At 53.7% G+C, this 24,852-nt stretch overlaps 2 protein-coding genes across 6 annotated transcripts in view; both read right to left on the reverse strand.

Annotated features, from left to right (window-relative positions):
• The window catches only part of NBL1 (NBL1, DAN family BMP antagonist), a 62,231-nt gene that overhangs the window by 7,129 nt on the left and 30,250 nt on the right, over window positions 1-24,852 (reverse strand). Inside the window, exon 1 of one of the 5 annotated variants that reach the window (XM_072751001.1) lies at window positions 5,453-5,622. The exons of 1 other annotated variant lie outside the window; for it this stretch is intronic. The gene's annotated coding sequence lies outside the window, so the exon portion shown is untranslated. Of the gene's footprint in view, window positions 1-2,907; window positions 3,259-4,490; window positions 4,649-5,452; window positions 5,623-24,852 lie in introns of those variants that run through there. 3 more of the 5 variants (XM_072751005.1, XM_072751003.1, XM_072751002.1) reach the window with 3 other exon arrangements.
• MICOS10 (mitochondrial contact site and cristae organizing system subunit 10) overlaps window positions 21,530-24,852 on the reverse strand; it is a 33,580-nt gene continuing 30,257 nt past the window's right edge. Inside the window, exons 3-4 of the mRNA XM_026012052.2 lie at window positions 24,266-24,375; window positions 21,530-21,780 (exon numbers count right to left, since the gene is read on the reverse strand). Of these exons, the coding sequence (XP_025867837.1) occupies window positions 21,766-21,780; window positions 24,266-24,375 (125 nt within the window). The 3' untranslated portion in view covers window positions 21,530-21,765. The remainder of the gene's footprint in view (window positions 21,781-24,265; window positions 24,376-24,852) is intronic.

The following is a 24,852-nucleotide window of genomic DNA, read 5'->3' on the forward strand; positions in this document are numbered from 1 at the left end:
GTCCCGCTCCCGCCTCCCCCGCCCACCAGATCCCCCCAGTGACAGCGTCCAGCCAGGGCCAACCCCTGGCTCCTGGGAGCCTCCGAGTCGCGGCGCAGTTCCATCGGGGGTGTCGTCAGCCCGGGGTGACCGCCTTCTCACCGCCCTACTGCCGCTCCTAAATCCAAGCCCCCCAGATCCTCAGGGGCCTTGTGCCACCAGCAGGCACATCCCGAGGCTGCCAACAACACAGAAAGGAAGTTCCCTGGGGGGAGTGGAGGGGACGCTGGCTGGTGGAGACAGGGACAGCACCCAGCTCTCTCACACCGGGGACGAGAGGGCAGTGGGCAAACAGGGGAGAGCCACTGGGGGGCTGTCTCGGGCTCCTTGGTTCAGAAGGTCCCCAGGAGGGGCGGGGGCGGTCACAAGAACAGGCTTCCTGGTTGGGCCCCTGGGGTCCTCTCTGTTTCCACACCTCCCAGAATCTAGCATCTTCCCAGAGATGCTCGTCAATACCCAGAGGCCCGGGCCCCAGCCCTGGATGTTCTGACCCCACAGGTCCAGGGTGTGGCCTGAGCACTGACAAGTGCTCCCACATGATTCTGAGGCCCAGCCAGGTTAGGAGCTAGGACTCCCCAAACTCCCCAGGGAAGGGAGCCCCACAACAACACGGCTCCCAGCCTGACGCCTGGATTCCAGGGCCTGGAATGAAGTCCTCACGTCACTGGAGGGGCCCAGGTTTCAAGGGGGACCTTCAGGCCACCCACCCTTTGTAGAGCAGAGTCCATTTTGCATAAAAAGTGAATCACTGCCCATTTCCTCGTTGGGGTAAATCTGAATATTCGGCCACGTAAACCAGGATCTTCTCGTAAACCAGGATCTTCTCGGGAGCATGGTCTACTCCCCACCATTCACACATACACACCCGCCCCTGGTGTCACTGTTCCCAGCAACCAGCCAGGTGTGGAAGCAGGTGAGGGCAGGGCTAGCAAATCCCTGGTGGCAAAGGAAGCCTCTCCTCTGCTTCCAGTACCTCTCCTGGGCACCTTTCCCACATAGGACCCCCCACCCCCCTGGGCCGGTTGGAGGCTTCCACCTGTGGGCCCACCATCCGGGACACTGCGACTCGCCCAGCCAGCACATGGGGTTGGTGGTGTGTTGTTCTTGAACCGATCGGATGACCCTAGTGCCCCTCTGTCCCACTTTTCCTGTCCACATAACACACAGGATCTGGGTCCTCCACAACACACTCTCCACCACTGACTGCCACAGACCCAAGTCCACAGCCTACCTCGGCCAACTTAAACTTCCTGTGCCTCAATTTCCTCCTCTGCAAAGCAGGCACACGGTGTGAGTGGAAAGGTCTGCAGAGGGCAGCTGCCACGGGATAAAGCCTCAGTGAGGTCACCACTAGTGCTAGCCTGGGGTCCCTGAACCCGGCCCCTACCCTCCTGCCTCCAGAACAGTGCCCCTCCCCTCCTCTCTTCCTCCCACCAGATCCTGGGTGGGTCCTGAAAAATACCTAAATCCAGCGTTGCCCCTGCTCCCATGAAACTGGATTTAGGGGGAAACTCAACCCTGCAAGATGATGGCTCAGAAAGGGTGTTTCAAGCTGTCGAGTGCTGCCTACACGCTCACTGGCCAGGGTGGGAGCCCAGAGGGAGACCCTGCTCAGGCTCCCACCCTGGGGCCAGCGACTGAGGCACAGGGTCTTGAGAGATCAGCCGCCTCGAGCCCACCCTGGAGGAAACAGGCTGGGCCTGGCTGCCAGGCTGTCCCGGCTGCTGGTGCTGGTGCGGAGGGTGTGGCCTCTGGGGCCCGCGGGCCTCGGCTTGGGCTCAGCCAGGGTGCGGCAGTCCCTGCAGGTCCTGGACGGAGCACAAGGACTTCCTTGAATGGTGCAGCTGGAAAGGTCGCTCCGGGACGCCGGCCAAGAGGCGTCAGACCCCGGCCCGGCTCCACTCAGCGGGCTCTCCCCGGCCCACTCTGGGGTCCGAGGACAAGTTCAGGCCCAAGCTCACCCACGGACTCATTGTGCGCCTGGGCGAGGGAGTCTCGTGGTCACAGACGGAGCCACTGAACATTCGCTTTTCCTCCCTCGGCCTCCCATCTGCCGCCTCTAAAATAGGGAGCGTGGCCTGGGAATGTCCATTCAAGCAGGTTCCCTCAAGGGCAGCCCGGCTCCGGCGCACTAGGACCACTGTGATTCCATGACCCCAGTCTCACCCAGGCTGGCTTCCTTCCTCCCCGGGGCCGGCAGCGCTGGCAGGGCATGAACTGACCGTCAGGGGGGCGGACACACAGGGCCAGGCCCATGCCCCGAAGGCCGGCCCGCCTCTCCCACCCAGGCAGCTCCACCTTGCCGGCCACAGCCCCCAGACCCGGACCGACGCTCTCCCACCTGCAGACCCTCCTGCCCACAGCCCGAAAACTATCCCCCAAACAAATCTATGCTAATGGGCTGTTGCAGGGCCGGCCTGCACATCTGCTCAGCAGAAGTCCCACTGCAGACCTCACCAGCATCCCTGCCCACTCTGCAGCCTCCGACCCTTGGGGCTGGGGGTGGGGAGAAGGAGCCCAACTGAGCCTGAACTCTCACTTTAAAAAGAATGAGGATAGGCCCGTGGCTAATGCAGACCACCTACTCCCCCCTCCGCCCCTCCACGGAGGCCCAGGAGACAGAGGTCCAGCTTGTGTGTGGGGGGGGGGGGGGGACAGGGGCAGGGGTCGCCAAGCAAATGCTCCAGTCGCGCCTTTTCTTTGGCCCCAACTAAAGGCAAACCACACCCAAGCAGTGTCAGCATCTGGGGGGAGTTTCTGGAGGCTGGTGGTTTCCACAGTAACAAAGGGTGAGGGGCTCCTTGTTGACAAATTGCTTCCCCACCCCCCTCCCCCGCCAGCGCCCAGCCTTTGGCCTCCAGCCCTGACCTCTGTTTTCCTGGGGTTCCCGTAGTTACAGGCTGGTGTCCTCCAGCTGGGCGAGGGCCTCCGAAAGCCTGAAAATGTGCCCCGGTCCCCCGATGCCTGCCAAGCCCCCGGCCACGCCAAGGCAGGCAGCTGCCCCCTTTCCTGCGGCTTGTAAAAGCTCAGGATCGCCCCGCCCAGGGAGCAGGGCGGGCAGGTGGCCGGCAGCAGGGCCCCCGGAGCAGGCCGCCTCGCGGGGGTGGAATTCTTAAGAAAACTGAGCCCCCGGAAAGGCGGGCTCCCCCGGCCCCAGACTCAGTTCCAGGGGGATGACCCAGGCCAGGCCCCGGGGCAGGCGGAAGGGAGGGGGAGGGCTTCGCTCCTGTTCCCGGGTCTAGGAAACTAGTCATGAACCCCACGGAGACCAGGGGGGCTCGTGCCTCCGACCCCGGGGTCCGGGAGATGCGCACACACGGAGCCCCCCACCCCCCGCCCGGCGCCCAGGGGCAGATGCGAGAGACACGGCGTGAAGGCAGAGGCACGAGCGCGGGGGACCCGACGCGAAGGCAGACCCGGGGGAGGAGCAGAAAGGAAGGGAAGCCGGGGACGGACGGGGCAGGCGGCCGGACAAACGGAGGCAGGAGCCGCGGCTCGCGGGCGGAGCGGGGGAGCGGAGGAGCCAGGGAGCCGGGGAGCCGGGGAGCGGGGAGCGGGGGAGCGGGGGAGCGGGGGAGCCGGGGAGCCGGGGAGCCGGGGAGCCGGGGAGCGGGGGAGCGGGGGAGCCGGGGAGCAGGGGAGCGGGGAGCGGGGAGCGGGGAGCGGGGGAGCCGGGGAGCCGGGGAGCCGGGGAGCAGGGGAGCGGGGGAGCCGGGGAGCAGGGGAGCGGGGAGCGGGGAGCGGGGAGCGGGGGAGCCGGGGAGCGGGGGAGCCGGGGAGCCGGGGAGCGGGGGAGCAGGGGAGCTGGGGAGCTGGGGAGCAGGGGAGCGGGGGAGCGGGGGAGCCGGGGAGCCGGGGAGCCGGGGAGCGGGGGAGCAGGGGAGCTGGGGAGCTGGGGAGCAGGGGAGCTGGGGAGCAGGGGAGCGGGGGAGCAGGGGAGCAGGGGAGCGGGGGAGCAGGGGAGCTGGGGAGCGGGGGAGCCGGGGAGCAGGGGAGCGGGGGAGCAGGGGAGCAGGGGAGCTGGGGAGCGGGGGAGCCGGGGAGCAGGGGAGCGGGGGAGCAGGGGAGCTGGGGAGCAGGGCAGCCGGGGAGCGGGGGAGCGGGGGAGCCGGGGAGCGGGGGAGCAGGGGAGCTGGGGAGCAGGGGAGCGGGGGAGCAGGGGAGCGGGGGAGCCGGGGAGCAGGGGAGCGGGGGAGCAGGGGAGCCGGGGAGCAGGGGAGCAGGGGAGCTGGGGAGCGGGGGAGCCGGGGAGCAGGGGAGCGGGGGAGCAGGGGAGCTGGGGAGCCGGGGAGCGGGGGAGCCGGGGAGCTCCGGGAGCCGGGGAGCCCGGGAGCCGGGGAGCAGGGGAGCGGGGGAGCCGGGGAGCTCCGGGAGCCGGGGAGCCCGGGAGCCGGGGAGCAGGGGAGCGGGGGAGCCGGGGAGCTCCGGGAGCCGGTCCGGCCGGGACTTACCGCGCGCGGGGCGCCGCCGGGTCCTGCGGAGCTGGGTGCGGGGCGCGCGGGGCGCACGGGGGCGCACGGGGGCGCGCGGGGCGCACGGCGCGGGGCGCGGGGGGCGGCGCTGGCGGCGGCCCCGCGAGGCTGGGCTGGCTGCTGCGCGCCGTCTGCGGCCCCGGGCGGGCGCGCGGTGCGGGGGAGCGGCGAGCCGGGCGGCTCCGACGTCAGGGGTGTCTCCGCTCCAAATAGGGAGCGAGGGCGGGGGCAGCGGAGGGAGGGCCGCGCCGGAGAAAGGGCGGGCGCACGGCCGCTCCCTGCGGGCCGCGGGAGGGGGCGCCCGGCCCCGGCCCCGGCCCCGGCCCCGGCCCCGGCCCCCGCCCCGCCCGAGCTCCGCGGAGCCCCCGCCGGCCTCCCCGCGCCGGACCGCGCCGACCCCCGCGGCCGGGCCGGGCGCCGGTGACAAAGGCGGGGGCGGCCCCTCCGTGCGGCCCCGCGGCGCTCCCAGCCTGCCCGCCCTCGGGCGCGACCCGGGTCCCCGCGGGGCCCGGCCGCCGCCCCCGCCCCCGCCCCCCGCCCCGGCCCGGTCCAAGCGTCCGGAGAAGGGCGCGCGAGCCCCGGGAGGACTCCGGACCCGGACTCTCTCGGGGAGGGCGGAGCGCAGGCCCCCGCGGCCCAGCTCCTCGGGCCGCGCTCGAGGGGTGGCCCTTGTGCCCCCTCGGCCCCGGGTGCTCTCCGGGGAGTGAGGACACAGCTCCGCTCCTGCAAAGGAGGAGCCCAGGACACAGTCGTGGGACCTGGAGATTCTGCCCTCAGAGCTGTGCACGGCCCCGGGTTCCACCCCGGCCTGCCTGGAAGCTCCCGCCCCGGGGACCTATGTCGCAGGTGGCTGAGCACCCTGGGGGGCTCCCGGTGGCCTGCTGGTGACTCCCCGGTGGGCTCTGATGGCTCCACACCCGGACGCATCCCGGTGCCTCTACCTCCTGCTTATGCCGTAGCCTCTGCCTGGGGTTCCCTTCTCCTTTCTTCTCCCGATAACGTGTTCTGCAAGCACCGCTCTGGAAAGACTTCCCAAGACCCTCAGGTAGCATGATCCATCCCTCCGGCTGTGCCAATTCCCCTCTACACCGGTTGTGCACGTCTCTCTTCCCCAATAGACCGTGAGCTCCTTGCAGGCAGGGATGGCCTGTTTATTCCAGTGTCCCCAGGGCCTAAGGAGGGGCAGGATGTATTTGGCTAAATGGAAATAATTATTAGCTCCCATAGATAAGTGTTCCCAGGAGAATGACAATAATACCAACCCTACAATATATAAAATGTATCTTATGATATGGATTTGTATGTGGAATGACAATCGCAATAGCTCACACATACCGAGCACTTCAGTGGGGACCCGGTCCCATTCTAGCCACCTGTCACCCGCACAATAATTCCATAAAATAAACAGTATTGTTATTCTCATTTTATAGGTGAGAGAAGCAAAACCTAGAGAGAGGTGTTAAGTAACTGGCCTAAAGTCACACAGCAGGAGACGAGGCCAGCTACTGTCTCTGGGATGACCCTGTCCCACAAAGTCTGGCCTTGCAGCCCGGTGCAAAGTAGACACTCAGGAAATAGTTACCACTGTGCCCATCATCAGCCTTCTCTCTCTCTCTCTCTCTCTCTCTCTCTTTAAAGATATTAATTATGTATTCATGAGAGACACAAAGAAAGAGCCAGAGACACAAGCAGAGGGAGAAACAGGTCCCCTGCAAGGAGCCCAATGCCAGACTCGATCCCAGGACCCCAGGAAGGCAGACGCTCACCCGCTGAGCCAACCCGGGTGCCCTGCCACCAGCCTTCTCAAGGCAGGGGGAGTGGAGGCCTGCATTTTGAGAGAAGCCACTCCAGCACTGCAGGAAGCTAACTGTGTAGCCTCGTGAGCTTGTCAGATCACACAGAAAGCTGGGCGCGGTAGCCCTTGACAGTTCAGCCACAACTCTGAAACACAGGGAAGTTCTAGAGCAATCCCAAACACCTCATCAAGGACACGGGGCTTAGCGTTGAGTTCACACCTGCCTGGGGAAGACTGGTCATCTCAGAATGACTACAGTGGCCAGGGGTTCTGGAAGGTGACTTGTCAATAATACCACCAGCTACCGTCATGTGCCAGGTATTATGCCAAGCGCTATGCCTGCTTTATCCTATCAAATCCTTACCACAGTCTCGACATTATCCCCATTTTAGAGGTGAGAAAAATGAGGCCTCGAAAAGTTTAGGGACCTGCCCCAGATCCTACCAGTAGTGACTGACAAATTGTAACCTGAACCCAGACCCGACCAGTCCAAAGCCTGGGCTCCTGTGCCCACCACACCCTGTTGGCTGCCTCCGAGCCTCTCCCCATCAGGCTGCCTGCCGTGAGGATGCTACCCCACTGGGAGCCAGGGGGATGGGGCCCCTGCAAGAAAGGCAGAACCTGTCACGTCAGAGTCCCCGAGCTCGCAGAGACACACCTGGTTGGCAGCAGCGCGCCAGTTGCCCCGACAGGCCTGGCTGGCACAGGGCACGGGCCTGAAGCCAGAGCCTGCTGGCCCTGGGCCAGCCTCTTGGGGCCGAGTAATGTGGGGCCCAGGGCTGGGGTAGAGGCCTGAAAGCCTCTCTCCCCAGCTCATTAGCAAACATCTGGGCTCAAGAAAATGACCGACCTGGAATGTGGCTGGGCTGTGGGGAGCTGCTCCCTCCCCGAGTCCCGGGAATGTGAGCTCCCTCCCGCAGGGCACGGGCTCGGGCCAGCTGTTTCCTCTAATCCCGTCAGCCCGGCCTCGACAGGGGTGCAAACCTCTGCACTCTCCTGGAGAGTGAAAACAAGCAAAAGGCCTTCCTTCCCAGTCCGGCCCACTCAATCAGGGGGTTGGTACCGGGCTGGGAGATGCTCGGTCCCTCCCTCTCCTATGAGATAAAGACCAAGCATCTCCACGCTTCCGCGTTTGCAGCTGGGAGGGGCCGCTAGGACTCACCACAGAAGGTTCTGGAGCCTTCCTTCTTGGGTCTGAATCCTCGCTGACTCCGCGACTCCGTGCAAGCTGTTTCCTGCCTGGGCCCCGGGTTCCTCCCCTGCCAAGCGTACCTGGTCATGGCACCCCACAGAGTTGCTGGTCAGGACTCATTCACTTACTTAATAAAGACTCATCGTGCCTGCGGTGCACCAGAAGGCACAGAGTGTGAGGACACAGCAGGGGACCCGACCCGTAAGGTCCCAGCCCCTGAGAGGCGAGCGTCCTGGGACACGGAGCAGAGCCCGCATGAGCAGGTGAATGGGTTTCCCATCATCAAGTGCTGTGAAGAACTAAGTAAGCCAGTGGGGGCGGTGGGACGGGGGAGCCCCAGGAGGCGGCTCAGAGGGGACATGGAAGGTAGGGAGGTGATGAGTCAGGATTCGAGGAGTAAATGGGTGCAAAGTGCTTGGCGCTGTTTCTGGAAAACACCCCGCGCTGTTTCTGGAAAACACCCCAGGTTGAAACCATCTCAGGAAGGTTCGTATGTAGCAGAGGGAAGGCGGGGGTCGGGGTCCCTGGGCCACCCCTAGGCTTTTGGCACAGGTTTCCTCCTCTCCTTTCTCAACTCCTGCACTTCCTGAGCCTGTTTCTTCATCTGTGAGAGAGGAATTTTAAGAGCAGCCAACGGCAGGCTCACCGAGAGCCACAGCCACGCACGCAGAGCAGCGCGGAGCCGGCAAGACCCGCTCTCAGGAAGCGGAGCGGCTGCTGTGACCCTGGGCCCTGGACGAAAGGATTTGCCCGAGTCTGCGCAGCGTGGGAGCAGGTGCAGGAGCAGAATCAGATATTCTGACTCTGAGCCCGCCCCCTGGGCTGTGTCCTCTGGCCTCGGCCTCCTCCTCCTCCTCCTCCCCCTCCTCCTGCTTCTGGAGCCTCAGGAAGGCTCTGGCCCCCACCTTGGGCTCAGAGAAAGCGGGAGGAGGAGAAGGTGGTGATGCTCTCCAGCGTCTGCAGAGGGATGGCCCTGGCTGGACTGGTGAGCCCCCAGGGGAGGCCCCAGGGGAGGGCCCGGGGTCCCACGGACAAATTTGAAATACCCTTTTGGGGGCAGCCTGGGTGGCTCAGCAGTTTAGCGCCTGTCTTCGGCCCAGGGCCTGATCCTGGAGACCCGAGATCGAGTCCCGTGCCGGGCTCCCTGCATGGAGCCTGTTTCTCCCTCTGCCTGTGTCTCTGCCTCTCTCTCTCTCTCTCTGTCTTTCATGGATAAATAAAATCTAAAAAAAAAAAAAAAAAAAAAAAAAGCAATACCCTTTTGTTGGCGGGGGCGGGAGGCCAAGCATCAGAAAGAGGGATCAAGTGCTAAGAATGGGGGAGATGAGGGCAAGAAGATGGTCAGAGACGAGAACCGAATTCTGAAAATTTGTGAGAAATTTCAGCCCAGGTCCACCCGAGCCCAGTGGCTGTCCCTCCCGCACCCAGGCAGGCAGCCTCGCAAGGTGGTCCCAGCTGTACCTCCGCTCTGACGGTGGACGCCCTGGTGTTGCCAGGGGTGGGGTGCTGGGGGCTGTGCCCAGCCACCCCCTCGCCCCGCACCTGTTTGCTTTCTCCCCCCTCCCCTGTGGCAGCGCCCGAGCGGGGCTGTCAGGAAAGGGGCACGTGTGCGTCACCCTGCTGCTCGTGGTGAACACAGTGAGCAGGGCTGTCATGCCGGCGGGCCACACCAGGGAAGTCACTTCCTGGACACCGTCACTTGCCCATTGTTTTCTCACATCATTTCTTCCATTTCTCAGCTCCCGTGGCCACACAAGCCCACAGAGAGGAGAGCTTCTCTCCCTCCTCAAGAGTTGGTCCTTCTGGGCATATATTTACCATCCTACAGAACAAGAACAACCTTCTTTCTTAAGGTTTCTGTGCTCCAGATAAATTCATTGAAAAGTACCCTTTTTAGGAACATGGGAACTCGGGAAGAAAAAGAAGGCACAGAAGCATATCATCTGGGGGGTCTCTGTGCAGCCCCTCTCCTGAGGACACGGCCTCCTGCTACATCTGCAAACAGACAGGGCCATCTGGCAGTGAGTGTCCTCGTGGAACCCGCCCTCCCGCCCAGGCAGGCCAGACCCCAGTGGGCGGTGAGCCAGGCTGCACCCATCAGATGCTCTCTGGAGGAATCTGCACTGGGGCCACGCGGGGCGGGCTCAACCATGGTCCGAGTGGAATTCTAGAGATGTCCGGCTCCTGAAGAAGCTGACAAGGGCTTGGGTCTTGCCCTGCACATCCTTGACACGCACCTGTCCTTGGAATCTCTGAGTTTCTCGCAGTCTTTTTTTTTTATGATTTTATTTATTCATGAGAGACAGAGAGAGAGAGGCAGAGACACAGGCAGAGGGAGAAACAGGCTCCCTGTGGGGAGCCCAAGGTGGGACTCGATCCCGGGTCTCCAGGATCATGACCTGAGCCAAAGGCAGATGCTCAACCACTGAGCCACCCAGGCATCCTGAGTATTTTATAATCTTAAGCTAGTTTGCAGACGTTTATCATTTACCTCCCCAAAAAGTGTGATTAAAACGTCTTTCTTTGACCACTTCCTTAAGTGTCCAGCACAGCGGCAGGTACAGGGACAGAAGAAGGCACAAGGCCTGCCCGGTAAGGGGAAAGGACAGACACACAGACAATGAGAAGTAGTAAAGTCCCAGGGGGCTGACATGCCTAAGAAAGGCTCGCTGGAGGAGGCAGGATTTGAACAGGGGCTGGAGATGTGAGCTTGAGCCAGTCAGGAGCGCTTGGGTGGCTCAGTTGGTGAAGCGTCTGCCTGTGGCTCCGGTCATGATCTCAGGGTCCTGGATGGAGCCCCACATCTCGCTCTCTGCTCAGAGGAGAGCCTGCTTCTCTCTCTCCCTCTGCCACTCCCTCTGCTCATGCTCTCTCTCAAATAAGTACATAAAATCATTAAAGAAAAAGGGGGGCAGGGGAATCCCTGGGTGGCTCAGCGGTTTGGCACCTGCTTTTGGCCCAGGGCGCAAATCCTGGAGTCCTGGGATCGAGTCCTATGTCGGGCTCCCTGCATGGAGCCTGCTTCTCCCTCCTCCTGTGTCTCTGCCTCTCTCTCTCTATCATAAATAAATAAATAAATAAATAAATAAATAAATAAATCTTTAAAAAAAAAAAAAAGGGCTTGTGCAAGTCAGGAAAGCAGTCCATACTAAGAAAGAAAAAGCCAGGAAAGGAAGTTTGTATTTGACAAACGCGTGGCCCCCAGGCGTCCACAGCACTACAGCGGATGACAGTAATGTTAACACCCCTGGGCTTGGCCCAGATACAGCCCCAGAATCCTTCAGATCGCTCCTCTAGACAGTCACCACCAAATGGGTACATGTGGAGATGAAACGTGGGTGACTGAAAATGTCACCCCTAGGGAAACGTGTCTCAGGAATAAATAATGAGTTTGATGGAAATAGAGTTAATAGACTACTATTCACTTATCAGCAAATATTTATTGAGTGCCCACCGCGTGCTGGCTAAGGATACAGCAGTAAAACAAACCCCAATCCCTGCCCTCAGGGAGCTGACATCCCAACGAGAAGAGACAGATGGCCAACCAAGCATGTAGGTGCCGAGGTGTGGGAAATGCTGGAGAGAAAAATAAAGCAGAGCGGTGGGTTAGGGTGTATGTGTAGGGTCAGAAAGACCAGAGTGGTCAGGGAAGATCTCGCTGAGCACGAGACATCGAGTAGAGACTGGAAGGAGGCAAGGGCATGAGCTCTGTGGGTACCTGGGCGAAGAGCCGTCAGAGACCACCAGCCGAGGACAGCAAGTACAAGGCCCCGAGGTGGAAGCCTGCCAGTGTGGTCAGGCACAGAGAGGACAGAACGACTGGAGCAGAGGAACCAGGGAGAGGGTGGTAAGAGTCAAGGTCGGACAAGTACCGGGAGGGCCACACCTTGCAGGGTCTTTGGAGTCCACTGGATTGACTTTGGCTTTTTCTCCAAATGGAATGAAAGGCCACTGGAAGGTTTTGAGCAGGTGACTGACATAATGCAATTTCTGTTATAAACAGGCTGCTGTGTGGAGAATAAAGGGGGGAAATTATGATATAACCCAACATGACTGTAGGCCAGGGACCAGGCAAAAGGCTTCTCCTAGAGTAACGAAGTCATATGTTGATGAATTTATTCTCCTAGTAACCTTTTGAAGGAATCGTCACTGTTCCCGTTTACAGACGAGGAAAGCAAGGCAGGGACAGAGTAAGTAACTTCCAGGACCCCACAGCGAGTAAGTGTCCAAACTGGAATCCAAACCCTCACCACCACCCCCACCACCCCCAAAGTGTGGCTCCAGAGCTCAGGCTCTCAGCCTTTAACTTACTCTGGAGAGGGCAGTGGGCAGAGGAGGCCGAGGTAGGAGCTGGTTGGTGAAGGGCCTTGAATGCTACGCAAAGAAATTTGGACTGAGACCCTGTGCATTACTGGGGAGCTGCTGAGAATTTATGAACAATGGGTGCAAAACAGTGTTAAAACTTCTGTGGGTTCCGGAGGCACCTGGCTGGCTTCATCGGTAGAATATGCAACTCTTGATCTCAGAGTTGTTTTTGTTTTTTTAAAGATTTATTTTATTTTAAAGATTTTTTAAATTTTCTTACTTATGAGTGACACAGAGAGGGAGGCAGAGACGTAGCAGAAGGAGAAGCAGGCTCCCTACAGGGAGCCCGCTGTGGGACTCGATCCCAGGACCCCGGGTTCATGACCTGAGCCGAAGGCAGACAGTCAACTGCTTAGCCACCCAGGTACCCCAAGATTTTATTTTATTTTATTTTTTTAAAGATTTATTTTTATTTATGATAGACAGAGAGAGAGAGAGAGAGGCAGAGGGAGAAGCAGGCTCCATGCCGGGAGCCCAACGCAGGACTCGATCCCGGGACTCCAGGATCGCATCCTGGGCCAAAGGCAGGCGCCAAACCGCTGAGCTACCCAGGGATCCCTGCAAGATTTTAACTTTAAGTAATCTCTATACCCAATGTGGAGCTTGAACCCATGACCCCAAGATCAAGAGTCGCATGCTCTGAGTCAGCCAGGGCCCTCCTTGGGGTTGTGAGTTTGAGCCCCATGTTAGGTATAGAGATGCTTAAGAATTAAATCTTAAAAAAAAAAAAAACTGGGGTAAGGGGGTGAGGCTGGAGGTTGAGAGGCCACCGCAAGTCTTTCGGAGATTCTGGTAAGAATCCCCCAAGAACCCCCTACCTTCACTGAACAAGGCTTGGGTTCGGCCCAAAAAGCAGCTTTATGACTGGTTTCTGGGGCCCGTGGAGTGGAGTCAAGAAACCTGGAAGGATGTGGCTACTGACTGACATGTTCTAACGTTCACCTTCTATGGCTCTATCTCCTGGTCTTTAAGGGATCAAGGTGGGACGCCTGGGCGGCTCAGTGGTTGAGCATCTGCCTTTGGCTTAGGGTGTGATCCTGGGGTCCCGGGATCCAGTCCCACATCGGGGTCCCTGCGTGGAGCCTGCTTCTCCCTCTGCCTGTGTCTCTGCCTCTCTGTGTCTCTCATGAATCAATAAATAAAATCTTAAAAAAAAAAAAAAAAAAAGAAGAAGGGATCAAGGAAAGATCTGTCATTACCTTATACCCCTCGACAGGAGGACTTTTCCTGGTAAAACAAGTGGAACTTGAATTTTGTGCACAAAGTCCACCATAGAGTGAAGAGGAAGTGAAGTCTTTATTTCTGTGCTAACAAGAGTCTGTTGGGACGCCTGGGTGGCTCAGTGGTTGAGCATCTGCCTTTGGCCCAGGGCGTGATCCTGGAGTCCCAGGATCGAGTCCCACATCAGGCTCCCTGCATGAAACCTGCTTCTCTCTCTGCCTATGTCTCAGCCTCTCTCTTTCTGTCTCTCATAAATAAATAAATGAGATCTAAAAAATAATAATAAAATAAAATAAAAAGAGTCTGTCCTGTGATATTGATATACGTCCATTTTAAATGGCAAAATGATTCACCTGGTCATACTTTGTTACATAGTTGATTATATCATGAAATATTATTTGGTGGGCTGTCCCACTTTTCTCCAAAATAACACGGTGCACGCATGACCTCACATGTGTAGTGTGGCAGGAAGGGATCATTACAGCCGTCTTACAATGAGGCCCAGAGAGATCGAGTGACTTTCTCATGATTACACAGTGACCTAGGGAAGCAGCTCAGAAGAGAACAGAGGATGCTCTATAGTAAAAACCTGGGGAAGCCTTTCTTCTAATTGAAAGTCACTGACCCATACAAATGATCAGTCAGGGCCACCCACTTAATGATTCTATTTATTTATTTGGGAGAGAAAGAGTGAGAGAGAGAGAGCACGAGATGAGGGAAGGTCATAGGGAGAAGCAGACTTCCTGCCAAGCAGGGAGCCCAATGTGGGGCTCGATCCTGGGACTCTGGGATCATGACCTGAGCCAAAGGCAGACAGACACTAAACCATCTAAGCCACCCAGGCGCCCAGAGCCACCCACTTAAAAAAAAAAAAAAAAAAAAAAAAAAAAAAACGTTAATTTAGGGGTTTTGAAAATGTATGGAACATTAAACTCAGCTCCCTAACTGAAAATTAAAAAGGATAAAACTGTTTCATAATTATTAGGACAAGAAAAACTGTACTCTGGGTCTTGATCGCTTCCAGAGGTGTAGACAGCAGAAAAGGTAGAAAGTAAGGAAAAAGGACACGCTGAGAGACCAGAGGGCACTCATACTCCGCCTCTCGGGGATCACAGAGGATTTCCACTCATCAACACACAGGAGCAAAGTAGATATCACGGATAATAAATACTGCTCTTTAGCAATTAAATCCCCGAAGCCAGGTTTCTCACTGCTAGATAAGGGAATTACAAACTGGGATGGGCTAAGGCCAGACAAAACCCTAGGTCCGGGACTTTAGTTATCTATCAGTACAAACTCAAGGTCACATACACGCACCTACACACCTATTTCCTGGCTCTGCGGAACAGTGACACATGGACAGAAATGGGCACAACTCTCCCCTAAAAGGAACCAGGGCTCCCTGGAGAAATGGCAGGATTCCAAGACTGGGGTAAAGAAAATACTGGAAGAGTCTGGACTACCTTGTCCTTATGGAGTGGGTATGTCAGAAGAAAACAGGTGCCAGCTTGGAAGAGCTCCTAACAGGCGTACCTGGATAATCTGAGAAACAAATGTTGACAATCATGGATTATAATCAATTTAATAAAGTGAGACCCCATGAGTCCATAATGATAGAAATAAATGAACAAATAGCTTGGGAGGAAGGGAAAGTTCTTCCTCATAATGACGTCAAGTCATGAAAAATAATGAATTCTGGAAATTGCCACCGGATGCTAAAAATCACAATGGCTTGATGAGGAACAGGATATGTACGGTGTCAAAAGCATCTCCCCCATAATTTATTTATTAATTACAAAGAAAAATAATAAATGTATACTGGAGACACTAAGCCAGCAGCCCTTACACCAAGTGAGCGAAGTTCACTGCACTACTGTGAAGACACGTGGACATCCGTGCATCAGAAAGATACATCTCTGCCCAAACTGCAAAACCTAAATTTAATCATGAATCGTGAGGAAACCACAGGCAAACCCAACTGAGGAACACTCTACAAAGCAACTGGTTTGTCCTCATCAAAAATGTCAAGAGCAAGAAGAAAAGCTGATGATCGGTTCTGGATTAAAGAAAGAGACTTTAAAAAAAAAAAAAGAAAGAGACTTGACCACTAAATACAGCGCATGAGTCTGGACTGAGCAAAGGGCAGGAAGATGTGTTGTTCTGACAATTCACAAAATTTAACATGTACTGTGGATTGGAGGATACTACTGTATTAATGTAAATTCCCTGATTTACTTTTGTTTTTGTTTTTTATAGATTGTGCTTATTTACTTGAGCGAACTTGCACGCCCATGAGACCACGAGTGCATGTGAGCAGGAGGAGGGGTACAGGGAGAGGGAGAGAATCTCAAGCAGACTGTGCACTCAGCGCAGAACCCGACACAGGGCTTGAACTCACGACCCGGAGATCACCACTTGAGCTAAAAGTCGGAGACTGAGCCACTCAGGTGCCCCTTGTTTTTAAAGATTTTATTTATTTATTTATTTATTATTTATTTATTTATTTATTTATTTATTTATTTATTTATTAAATTTATAATAGTCACAGAGAGAGAGAGAGAGGCAGAGACATAGGCAGAGGGAGAAGCAGGCTCCATGCACCGGGAGCCTGATGTGGGATTTGATCCCGGGTCTCCAGGATTGCGCCCTGGGCCAAAGGCAGGCGCCAGACCGCTGTGCCACCCAGGGATCCCTAAAGATTTTATTTTTAAACCATCTCTACACCCAACGTGGGGCTCGCACTCATGACCCCGAGATCAAGAGTTGCATGCTCTACTGACTGAGCCAGCTGGGCACCTCTTAATTCCCTGATTTCGATAATTGTACTGTGGTTACCTATGAATGTCCTTATTCTTAGAAAACATACACTGAAATATTTGTGTGTCTATGGACATGATGTCTCCATCTTACTCTCATATGGCTCAAAAATACTACACACACACACAGATACACAGAATGGTACAGTGGACAAGGAAGAGTGTGAACAATTGGTGAACATGGGTAAAACGTACAAAGGAGTCCCTTATTTTCACAACTTTTCTGTAAATGTAAAATTTTATCAAATCAAGTTACAAAAATATTTATCCTCAGGGATCCCTGGGTGGCTCAGTAGTTGAGCACCTGCCTTCAGCGGGGTCCCGGGATCGAGTCTCACGTTGTGCTCCCTGGAGCCTGCTTCTCTCTCTGCCTGTGTCTCTGCCTCTCTCTCTCTCTCTGTCTCTCATGAATGAATAAATACAATCTTTAAAAAAAAATTTAGCCTCTTAAAAGTAGAGTATAAAGGTAGTATAAATATCACCAGTATACATTGTAAAGACGGTTTTCATTTTCAAACCAGGCGACAGGTACATTTTACTATTTGTAAATAATGTCTTGAAAAAAAACTAATTGAAAAGTGTAGTTTTTAAAATGCCCGGGTCAATAAAATGTCATGATGCTTCCTCATGTTTGCAAGGAAGCTCTGATTCCCAATTATGTTTCTGATTAATAAACAGGAATTGTTTTTTAAATAAAGACAGCTGATTTCAAATTGGATCAACTTGTTCTTATCAGTTTAAACTTAATGGAACGGATTTCAATAGTTCAAGTGTGTCAAATCAGACTTAAACTGGATCAAGAGCCCCTTTGACCCTCGTCAGTTTATTTTATTTATTTATTTTTTTGACCCTCGTCAGTTTGAACAGTTTACAACTGAGTAGTTAAGAGCTTAGGTTCTGGAATCAGATAAAAATCCTGCCTGTATCACCTCTTGGCTGTTTGTCCTTGGGCAAGTTCATTTATCCTTTCCAAAGCTGTTTTTTTTTTTTTTTTTTTAAGATTTTATTTATTCATGAGAGACACAGAGAGAGGCAGAGACACAGGCAGAGAGAGAAACAGGCTCCACGCAGGGAGCCCGATGTGGGATTCGAACCTGGTACCCCAGGATCACGCCCTGGGCTGAAGGCGGCGCTTAACTGCTGAGCCACCTGGGCTGCCCCGTTTCTTCTTCTATAAAATGAGGATATGAGTACTTCTCTCATTGGGTGTGTTATAAAAATTAAGCATCATGATGTATATAAAGCCTCAGAACAGTAACTGTCACCAAGTATGTGCCCCATAAATACTATTATACAGTCACTTGAAGTGATCAAATTAAGCTCTGCCTGGCTCAGACTGGCTGGACCAGGAATAGGGAAAGATGACTCGGCTGACAGTTGATAATGGGCTCCTTTTTCTAGTCCCAGTTTCTCCCCTATTAAAGACTCTTCTGCCCACTCCTGAATTCCTCCAAGAATTCTTGACATCGCCTTCCCCCACTCGCATCTCCTGGCTCTGTGCTCCAACCTGAGGATCGCACGATTGAAGCCAAATATCCTGAACACAAATGTTCACTTGCGGTGCCGCCTCCTACCATGCCCGAAGCTCCCCGAGGAGGTCTCAAGTTCCCTTCCTATTCCTTAGTGTCCCCAGTCCTCCTGCCCCTCCCAGCATACCCCGTGCTCAGAGTAACTCTGAGTGTTAGCTCAGGTAGTTACAGAAGGGAGATGCCACAGTGGCTTTGTGCACGCGTATCTCAATGGAGCAGAGTGAAAACAAACGACACTAATACTCATGAAGATGCAGTGTTTTCTAACTACTTTCAGTTTATTACACGAAATTCATTGGAGACATCCATTCCCTCTCAGATCTTGCTAATTTAGACTCTTAAGAACTGGACTCCCAGGATGCCTGGGTGGCTGTGGTTGAGTGTCTGCCTTTGGCTCAGGGTGTGATCCCAGGGGCCTGGGATCAAGTCCCACATCGGCCTCCCCACAGGGAACCTACTTCTCCCTCTGCCTGTGTCTCTGCCTCTCTCTGTCTCTCATGAAAAAATAAATAAAATCTTAAAAAAAAAAAAAAAAAAGAACCAGACTCCTTGAGCCTTAGGATTACACCCATTCTGTTCTGGGACAGTCCCCTGCCCACCCTTAATAATAAATACAGTGTACTCCATTCTGATTCAAATAGCAACCACCTCTTTTTATTTATTTTTTATAAAAGATTTTATTTATTGATTCATGAGAGATACAGAGAGAGGCAGAGACACAGGCAGAGGGAGAAGCAGGCTCCCTGCAGGAAGCCCGATGTGGGACTCGATCCCGGGATTCCAGGATCACACCCTGAGCTGAAGGCAGATGCGCAACCACTGAGCCACCCAGGCGTCCCTCACCTCTTTTTAATACTTGTGTTAGCACATATATGTAACTCCCAAAGCCTATATGGTAGGGATTCTTTTTTTGTCCCTTTGCAGAGAAGGGAGTCATCCGGCAGCTAAGTGGTGGAATGGGAACTTGGACCCCCGCAGCCCCAACCCTGCTCCTCTGACTAAATCCTATGCTCTTTCCTAGAGTCCTCCCGCCTCTTCCTTGCTCCCCATCGGTCCTCTTCCTTGGGGACACTTCTGGCTCTAATAGTGATCACAGATTCTCACACCAGCTCCACACACAGGCTGCGCGGTGAACACGGGAACCTCTGCCCTGCTCCTGCCCAGGCCTGTGCTCACCCCGACCTCATCCTTTGGTGTCCGAGGGGAAGTGGTGCTTGCAGCACACTAAAGGAAAAAAGTGGTGATAGCTTCCAGATGAGCTTGTTATTTCTAAACTTAACATTCTTTTTGGTACTTAGAATTTCCACTTTCTCCCCTCCACCTTTCTGCATTTATGTAATTAGAAAGCATGCAATGGGAAACTGTTTGTGTCTCTGTACGCTCAGGATGAAGGCTGCTCCAGCCCCATGGAGTACATCCTTGTGGAAGTAGTTTGCAGAGTTTATTTGGACAGATTCAAAAATAGTCCTTCAACAATACAATCAGATGGAACCACAACAAGTAAAATGTAATTATGGCTTGGTTACATTAAAAAAAAAAATGTAAACAGTGAGTCTTGGGAAAACTAAGTCTACAAAGATATCTCCTTCATTACCAATCTCTGCATTTCCTACAAGCAAGATTTCAAGACTGCATTCTTGGATCTTTTGGAATGGGTGAGAGAGGATGACACTCACTTAAGGAGACAGCTCAACAAAGTGTGTTCTGAGGCCATTTTTCAGAACAAAGACCTATTTCTGCATAAGGCAAATGCAGCCTGATAAAGACTCCCCCAGTGGGTACTTGGAATGCCAAAGTCATTCACCTAAATGAGTTCAAAATACATATTGTTCTGGGCCAAATTATACAGTGTCAAGCTCAGACTGTATGAATTTATATATGTTGGCAGAGCAGGCCACTTTCAGGGCGCCACAGCTTTATCCTAGTATCCTGTGCCCAGTTGGGTTCCCATCACTCTCTCCCCAAACCCATGAATTTCCTTGTATTTGATTCCAGAAGGGCAGACAAGAAGCAAAGTCAAAGTTTCACGGCCCCACAAGGGAAAAGAGCCTCGGAGGACTTGAATTTCTGATGAAACTTAAAGTAGAACAGAATGTGTGCCTTTGCCAAAGAGCTGGAACTTTCTGGAGGTTGATTTGGGATGGGGGCAGGGAGTGGGGACAAGATTGAGTACTGTGCTTTGGGCCAGTCTCTGCTAAGAGCTACAAGGCAGGAATACAAAGTACTCTGGAATTAAAGCAAACAGTCAATGCTTCCTTTGGCCGGCCTTTGCCCAGAATCATTCACTCACAGAGCTGACCAGTTTCTCAAACACATAAGTGGCGACTCAACGATGCTGGGCAAAGGGACCCTCCAAACATAATGCCCAAGCCCGTGACTATAAGGAGATAGGGAAGCCGGCTTCCGGTGTTCATTTTCATTCCATATTCTCCTGACATTATCCAGAGAACCAGTGGGCATGCTGTGTTTTCTGTTTTCTTCTTTTTTGGAAAGGGACCTATTATTCTTCTCTCTGCCTGAATAAATACAGAAAAACTGGAGGGAAATAATAACTCTTAAAGCAAATGTGAAGACAAGACTAAGGGATGAAACAGGTTGCAGAGGTATTTTTCTTTGAACAACATGGGTTGTCTTGATCACGGAATGAAGGGGGCAGAGTGGAAAACAGCAGATGGCTACGGCGAGCCATGGCTGTGACTTAGAGTCCTGGGCTCAGGCCCACTTTGGGCTTTAAGTGATTCAAATAAACAAAAAGGCCCACAGAGCAGAGGAGTCTGGATGGTTTCAGGGCAGAGAGCCACTGCTGCCTGCTCTGGTCCAGAGCTTAGCATACCTTTTTGGAAAGGGGGATGGGATGAAGGAGGAAGGAGGGGAAGAAAGAGAGGGTATTTCTACCCTGAATCTACTCATTATGATGCTGGCAAGAACCGTCTAATCAAGGTTCCACAACTGGGCTCAGACACTGGTTCCACCCCACTGCCGGCCCCCACCCCACCCCGCCTGGCCCCCCGTGCTCTGGTTCCACAGACCCCCTCGGACTTTCCCAAACACCATACACACTGCACGATTCTGCGCCTTTACATAAGCCACCTTCCTGCTCTTTCTCGGGGGCTCGAATGTCCACATCAACTCTAAGTATCAGTCCGTGGTATTCCCTCCTCCGCCAGGCCATCCGAAGGACACCTCGCTGCTCCTTCTCCTTGGTTCCTCTGTACTCCTACGCCCCTCTGCTTCAGCATCAAGAGTCCACGTACCCGGTTTTCCAGCACATGCTAAGCACCTCGAGGGCAGGGACTTGTGTCTTACCTTTCCATCTGTCTCTGCTGCCTGGAACGGTGCCTGGCTCACACAAGATGCTCAGTCCACATGTACAGGATAAAGTGGGGTCGAGCTCTGCCCATCTTCTTTTTATTGTAAAGACAGAAACACAGTAGGAAAGCCTGAGCTCCCTCTGGGTTTCTGTACATTTTCAGAAGAAATGGCCGTGATATTACTTGTAAGTCCAGCCTCCCGGTTCCAGTGAAACCAAAGGGATGAACTCAGGGAGGGGCATGACAAGTGGCCCCTCCGTCCACAACCTTCAGCTGCTGTGTGAAGATAAAATCGACCCTACCAGGCAGACATGCCACCAGCTATCCCCACCCCCTGGGGCAAAGCCCTATGCACTGAAGCCTGGACCGTGTCCAGCCCCATGAAGCAGCAGGAAACCGTGACATGGATGGAGTGAGCCACCGCCACCGCCGCTCGGGTATGCACCCTTCTGTACAGCCACCATCCGCCCGCGAGCGGCAGCCACAGCCGACGGGCTGCGACATGCGGGTCTCACAGAGCTGCTGCAGCAAGACAAGGCTCCTCGAGACGTCTGTCATCATCAGCAGACAAGGCAGCGGCCACCTCCAAGCACCAACTAAATAAGGTGGAGGCAGTTTTGAACACAACCCAGCAGGGGACCAGGGGCGGGTGGTGGAAAGGGTGCACACCAGCTGTGATTTCGGGAAGGCTCTGTGCGAGGCGGGGACCAGGAGGTTACAGCTGCTGGCAGTTCAAATACAGCCATCCTTAGGCTCAAAGACCAAAGGCAAAGAAACACAGGCAATGCATGGGCTGCCTATTTTTAATTTATTTCCTTTAAGACCACCTCCTTGCGATTTCCAGAGAGAAAATACAAAACAAGAAACAGACTTCGTTTCAAATACATAAACAGTGCGCTGGAGTTTAAAGCATTACTGATAACATTGTTACAGAAGAATGTCAGCTTACTCCAGGGCACTTCAGTATTCCTGAGGAATAAACATGGTTTCTCTTTTCCTCCCACTGGGATGTTCTCAGGTGTAAGTCACTGCTCTTGCTCCTGGAAAGTAAGGACACTCTGATTACAAGTGTGCAGACAGCATTTTGACAACCATCGCTGACCTAAGGGATCGATGGGCCCCAAAACTTAACACCCTGTTTGCTTTACAACAAGACGACTGTAAACACCCCTCCCAGGGCCTCAAGAGTGGCTCCCTAAACCTGAGGGGAGGACAGAGGGAGAGGACCAGAGCAGGACTAAATAGTCAGTATCCAGACGACTGTTCCTAAAACTCATCAAAGGGCCGCACCACAGGTGAGCGGACACAGCATGGCTCTGCAATCACACAGCCAACTACTGATGGGACCTTGTGCAACTTCCTTAACCTCGGGAAGACTGTGTTTCCCCATCTGCTGAAAGAGGGAAAAGTAGAACCTCTCCCACTAACCTACTGGGAGGGAGGTCTCGAGAAAGAACAGAAGGCAAGGCACCTAGGAGGGCCTCGCAAAGGCACAGCAGGCACTCAACAGACAACTACCATAAAATGACTACCTTGAAACAGCCCTGTGCTGTGCTCCTCTCTTCAGAGAATGGAGGATGAGCACACAGGGGCACAGACTCAAGTCCAGGTAAGGTTACAAGGCCATTTTGAAGCAGTACATACAAGGCTGTTAAAAAGGAACAGTGTTTTCCACAGTAGCTCCCAGCCATGAAATGTATGATATGCATATAATCACCCCTGAGCCATCATCCACGACAACTCAGTTTGGAACAATGAAAACATTCTGAACAAAGAAAAGACCTGAAGCTCCGCTCCTGTCCTTTCTGTTCTCTCCCCAATCCAGCTGTGGTGCCAAAAAAAAAGGGTCCGGGAGCGGTGGAAACTGCCTGTTGTCGGCTGCGGTGCCAGGCAGCTGCGCCTCTTCTCGCACTGTCCCTATGATGACCCCACCCGGTCGCTGGCGCAGCGATGGCTCACTAACAGGGAGGGCGGCCAGGCCTCCTGGCCGGACAACTGCCCCCTGCTCCAGTTCTGTCGCTGAGCACACGTAGGCTGGTGGCTCGGCCGGCAGTTGGCGACCTGAGCAGGTTCTAAGACAGAGGCTACTGAGCTGCGGTGTGTCCTGTCGGTGGAAATTTGGTGACCCTTCTGGCTACAGCTCTTGACCAGAACTGGGACAATCAATTGTACCACATCTTCCACTCCACTTGTTATTATGGTGCAACAACAGGTAAGTCAATCACCCTTTCTGGGCTGGCCTCCACTACTACCACCAACATTCTTATTGGTATAGCACTTCACAGCTTAAAAACATCTTCACAACAAATTCTCACAGCAACCACGTAGGCAAGAATTATTACCTTCGTTTTACAGACAGGAGACAGAAACTCAGAAGTAAAAACTCTGAGGAAGCAAGTGGTGGGTGGCCCAGGACTCAAACCCCAGACTCCCGGCTTCAGGGCCCTTCCCACCAGCTCCCTGCTGCTGCCCAGATCAAAGCAACTAACTCTAGCTCAAGAGTGACCCAGAAAGGAGATGGTTTTACACATCCAGGCAACGGGATGTTCTTCACTGAAGCTGGTGTTGCTACGAAGAGTAGGCCTTAGTAAACCCAAGGCCTCAAGCACATCTAATAGGATATATAGTTTACTTCACTCATTCATTTCATATTTATTTGAGTGTCTACTTTGTTCCAGGCCCTGGGGATACAAAAATGAAAACCACCCTGTCCTTGAGCACTTGGCCTCCCATGATCCTTTCCCCCAAACCCCACAGTAATCAATCATCTAACGTAAGGCAATGGGGAGAACCTCAGCAGATGTGCTACCTTCTCCCTGCGGAGGTGCGTGCTACAAGTTTTCATCTTGTCCACATTATTAAAAAATCCATCTGTTCACAAGGACTTACAGTCAAGAACCCACCCTTCTCAATAAAAAGCGGAATAATGTTGAGTCCCAGCTGTCTTTAGGTTTAGCCTGAGCATGTGTGAGCTGTTGACAGGGCACTCAGATCTTGAACATAAATGCTACTTACAGATATTTAAGACAAATCTACTGTACGGTGGTGATAAACACCCAGGCAGGTTCATCAGTTCCACTCGCTAACATAAAAATGTATAAGTGAATGCACAGGTACATCTCAAAGTACAGTAGGAGGGAAGGACTTCAGGCACCATATCGGTGTTAACATCTCTAAAGGTCAAAGAGCAATTAGGAGCTTAGTGGTACTATGATGACACACCTAGTTTATTAATTATATGTGCTCCGAAGAACTCTTCAAGGACTCTGGAGAAATTCTTTGCTTTTAACAGAAAGAGAAATATTGAGATGCCTGGGTGGCTCAGTGGTTAAGCAACTGCCTTCAGCTCAGGGCATGATCCTCAAGTCCCAGGATCAAGTCCCACATCAGGCTCCTTGCATGGAGCCTGCTTCTCCCTCTGCCTGTGTCTCTGTCTCTCTGTCTCTGTGTCTCTCGTGAATAAATAAAATCCTAAAAAAAAAGAAAGAAAGAAAGAAAGAAAGAGAATATCAATTCTGTACGTACTTTGACATATTTTCCATGTAGAAGATATGGAGCCTGGAAATCATGCTGACAGTTGGAGTAGGCCATTCCCAATCCCATGCCAGAACCAAAGGCTAATGGCCACATTCTTCCTAGTGAGCAGAAAAAGGAAAATCCCAATAGGGAACCATTAAGAGAAGATAAAGCTTTTTCTGTGGCTTAAATACATTTGCTTAGAGTTCAAAAAATATTCAACATGCATCCTATTGATGACTACAAGACGCCACACATTTCTATCGATATTTAATCAACAGCTAAAAACCAGGAAAGGGAGCCTATTAGTGAATTTACTAATTTAGCAAATATTTACCAAGTACCTATGCTGCTAGGTTCAAGGTCTTAACAAGTGGTACAGGGCAGCCTGGATGGCTCAGCGGTTTAGTGCCGCCCTCAGCCCAGGGAGCGATCCTGGAGACCCGGGATCGAGTCCGACGTCAGGCTCCCTGCGTGGAGCCTGTTTCTCCCTCTGCTGTGTCTCTGCCTCTCTGTGTCTCTCATGAGTAAATAAATAAAATCTAACAACAACAACAAAAAAAAGTGGTGCAATATGAAAACAGTGGACATGGTTG

This window comes from Vulpes vulpes, chromosome 2 (genome assembly GCF_048418805.1).
Source record: "Vulpes vulpes isolate BD-2025 chromosome 2, VulVul3, whole genome shotgun sequence".
Classification (NCBI taxonomy): domain Eukaryota; kingdom Metazoa; phylum Chordata; class Mammalia; order Carnivora; family Canidae; genus Vulpes; species Vulpes vulpes.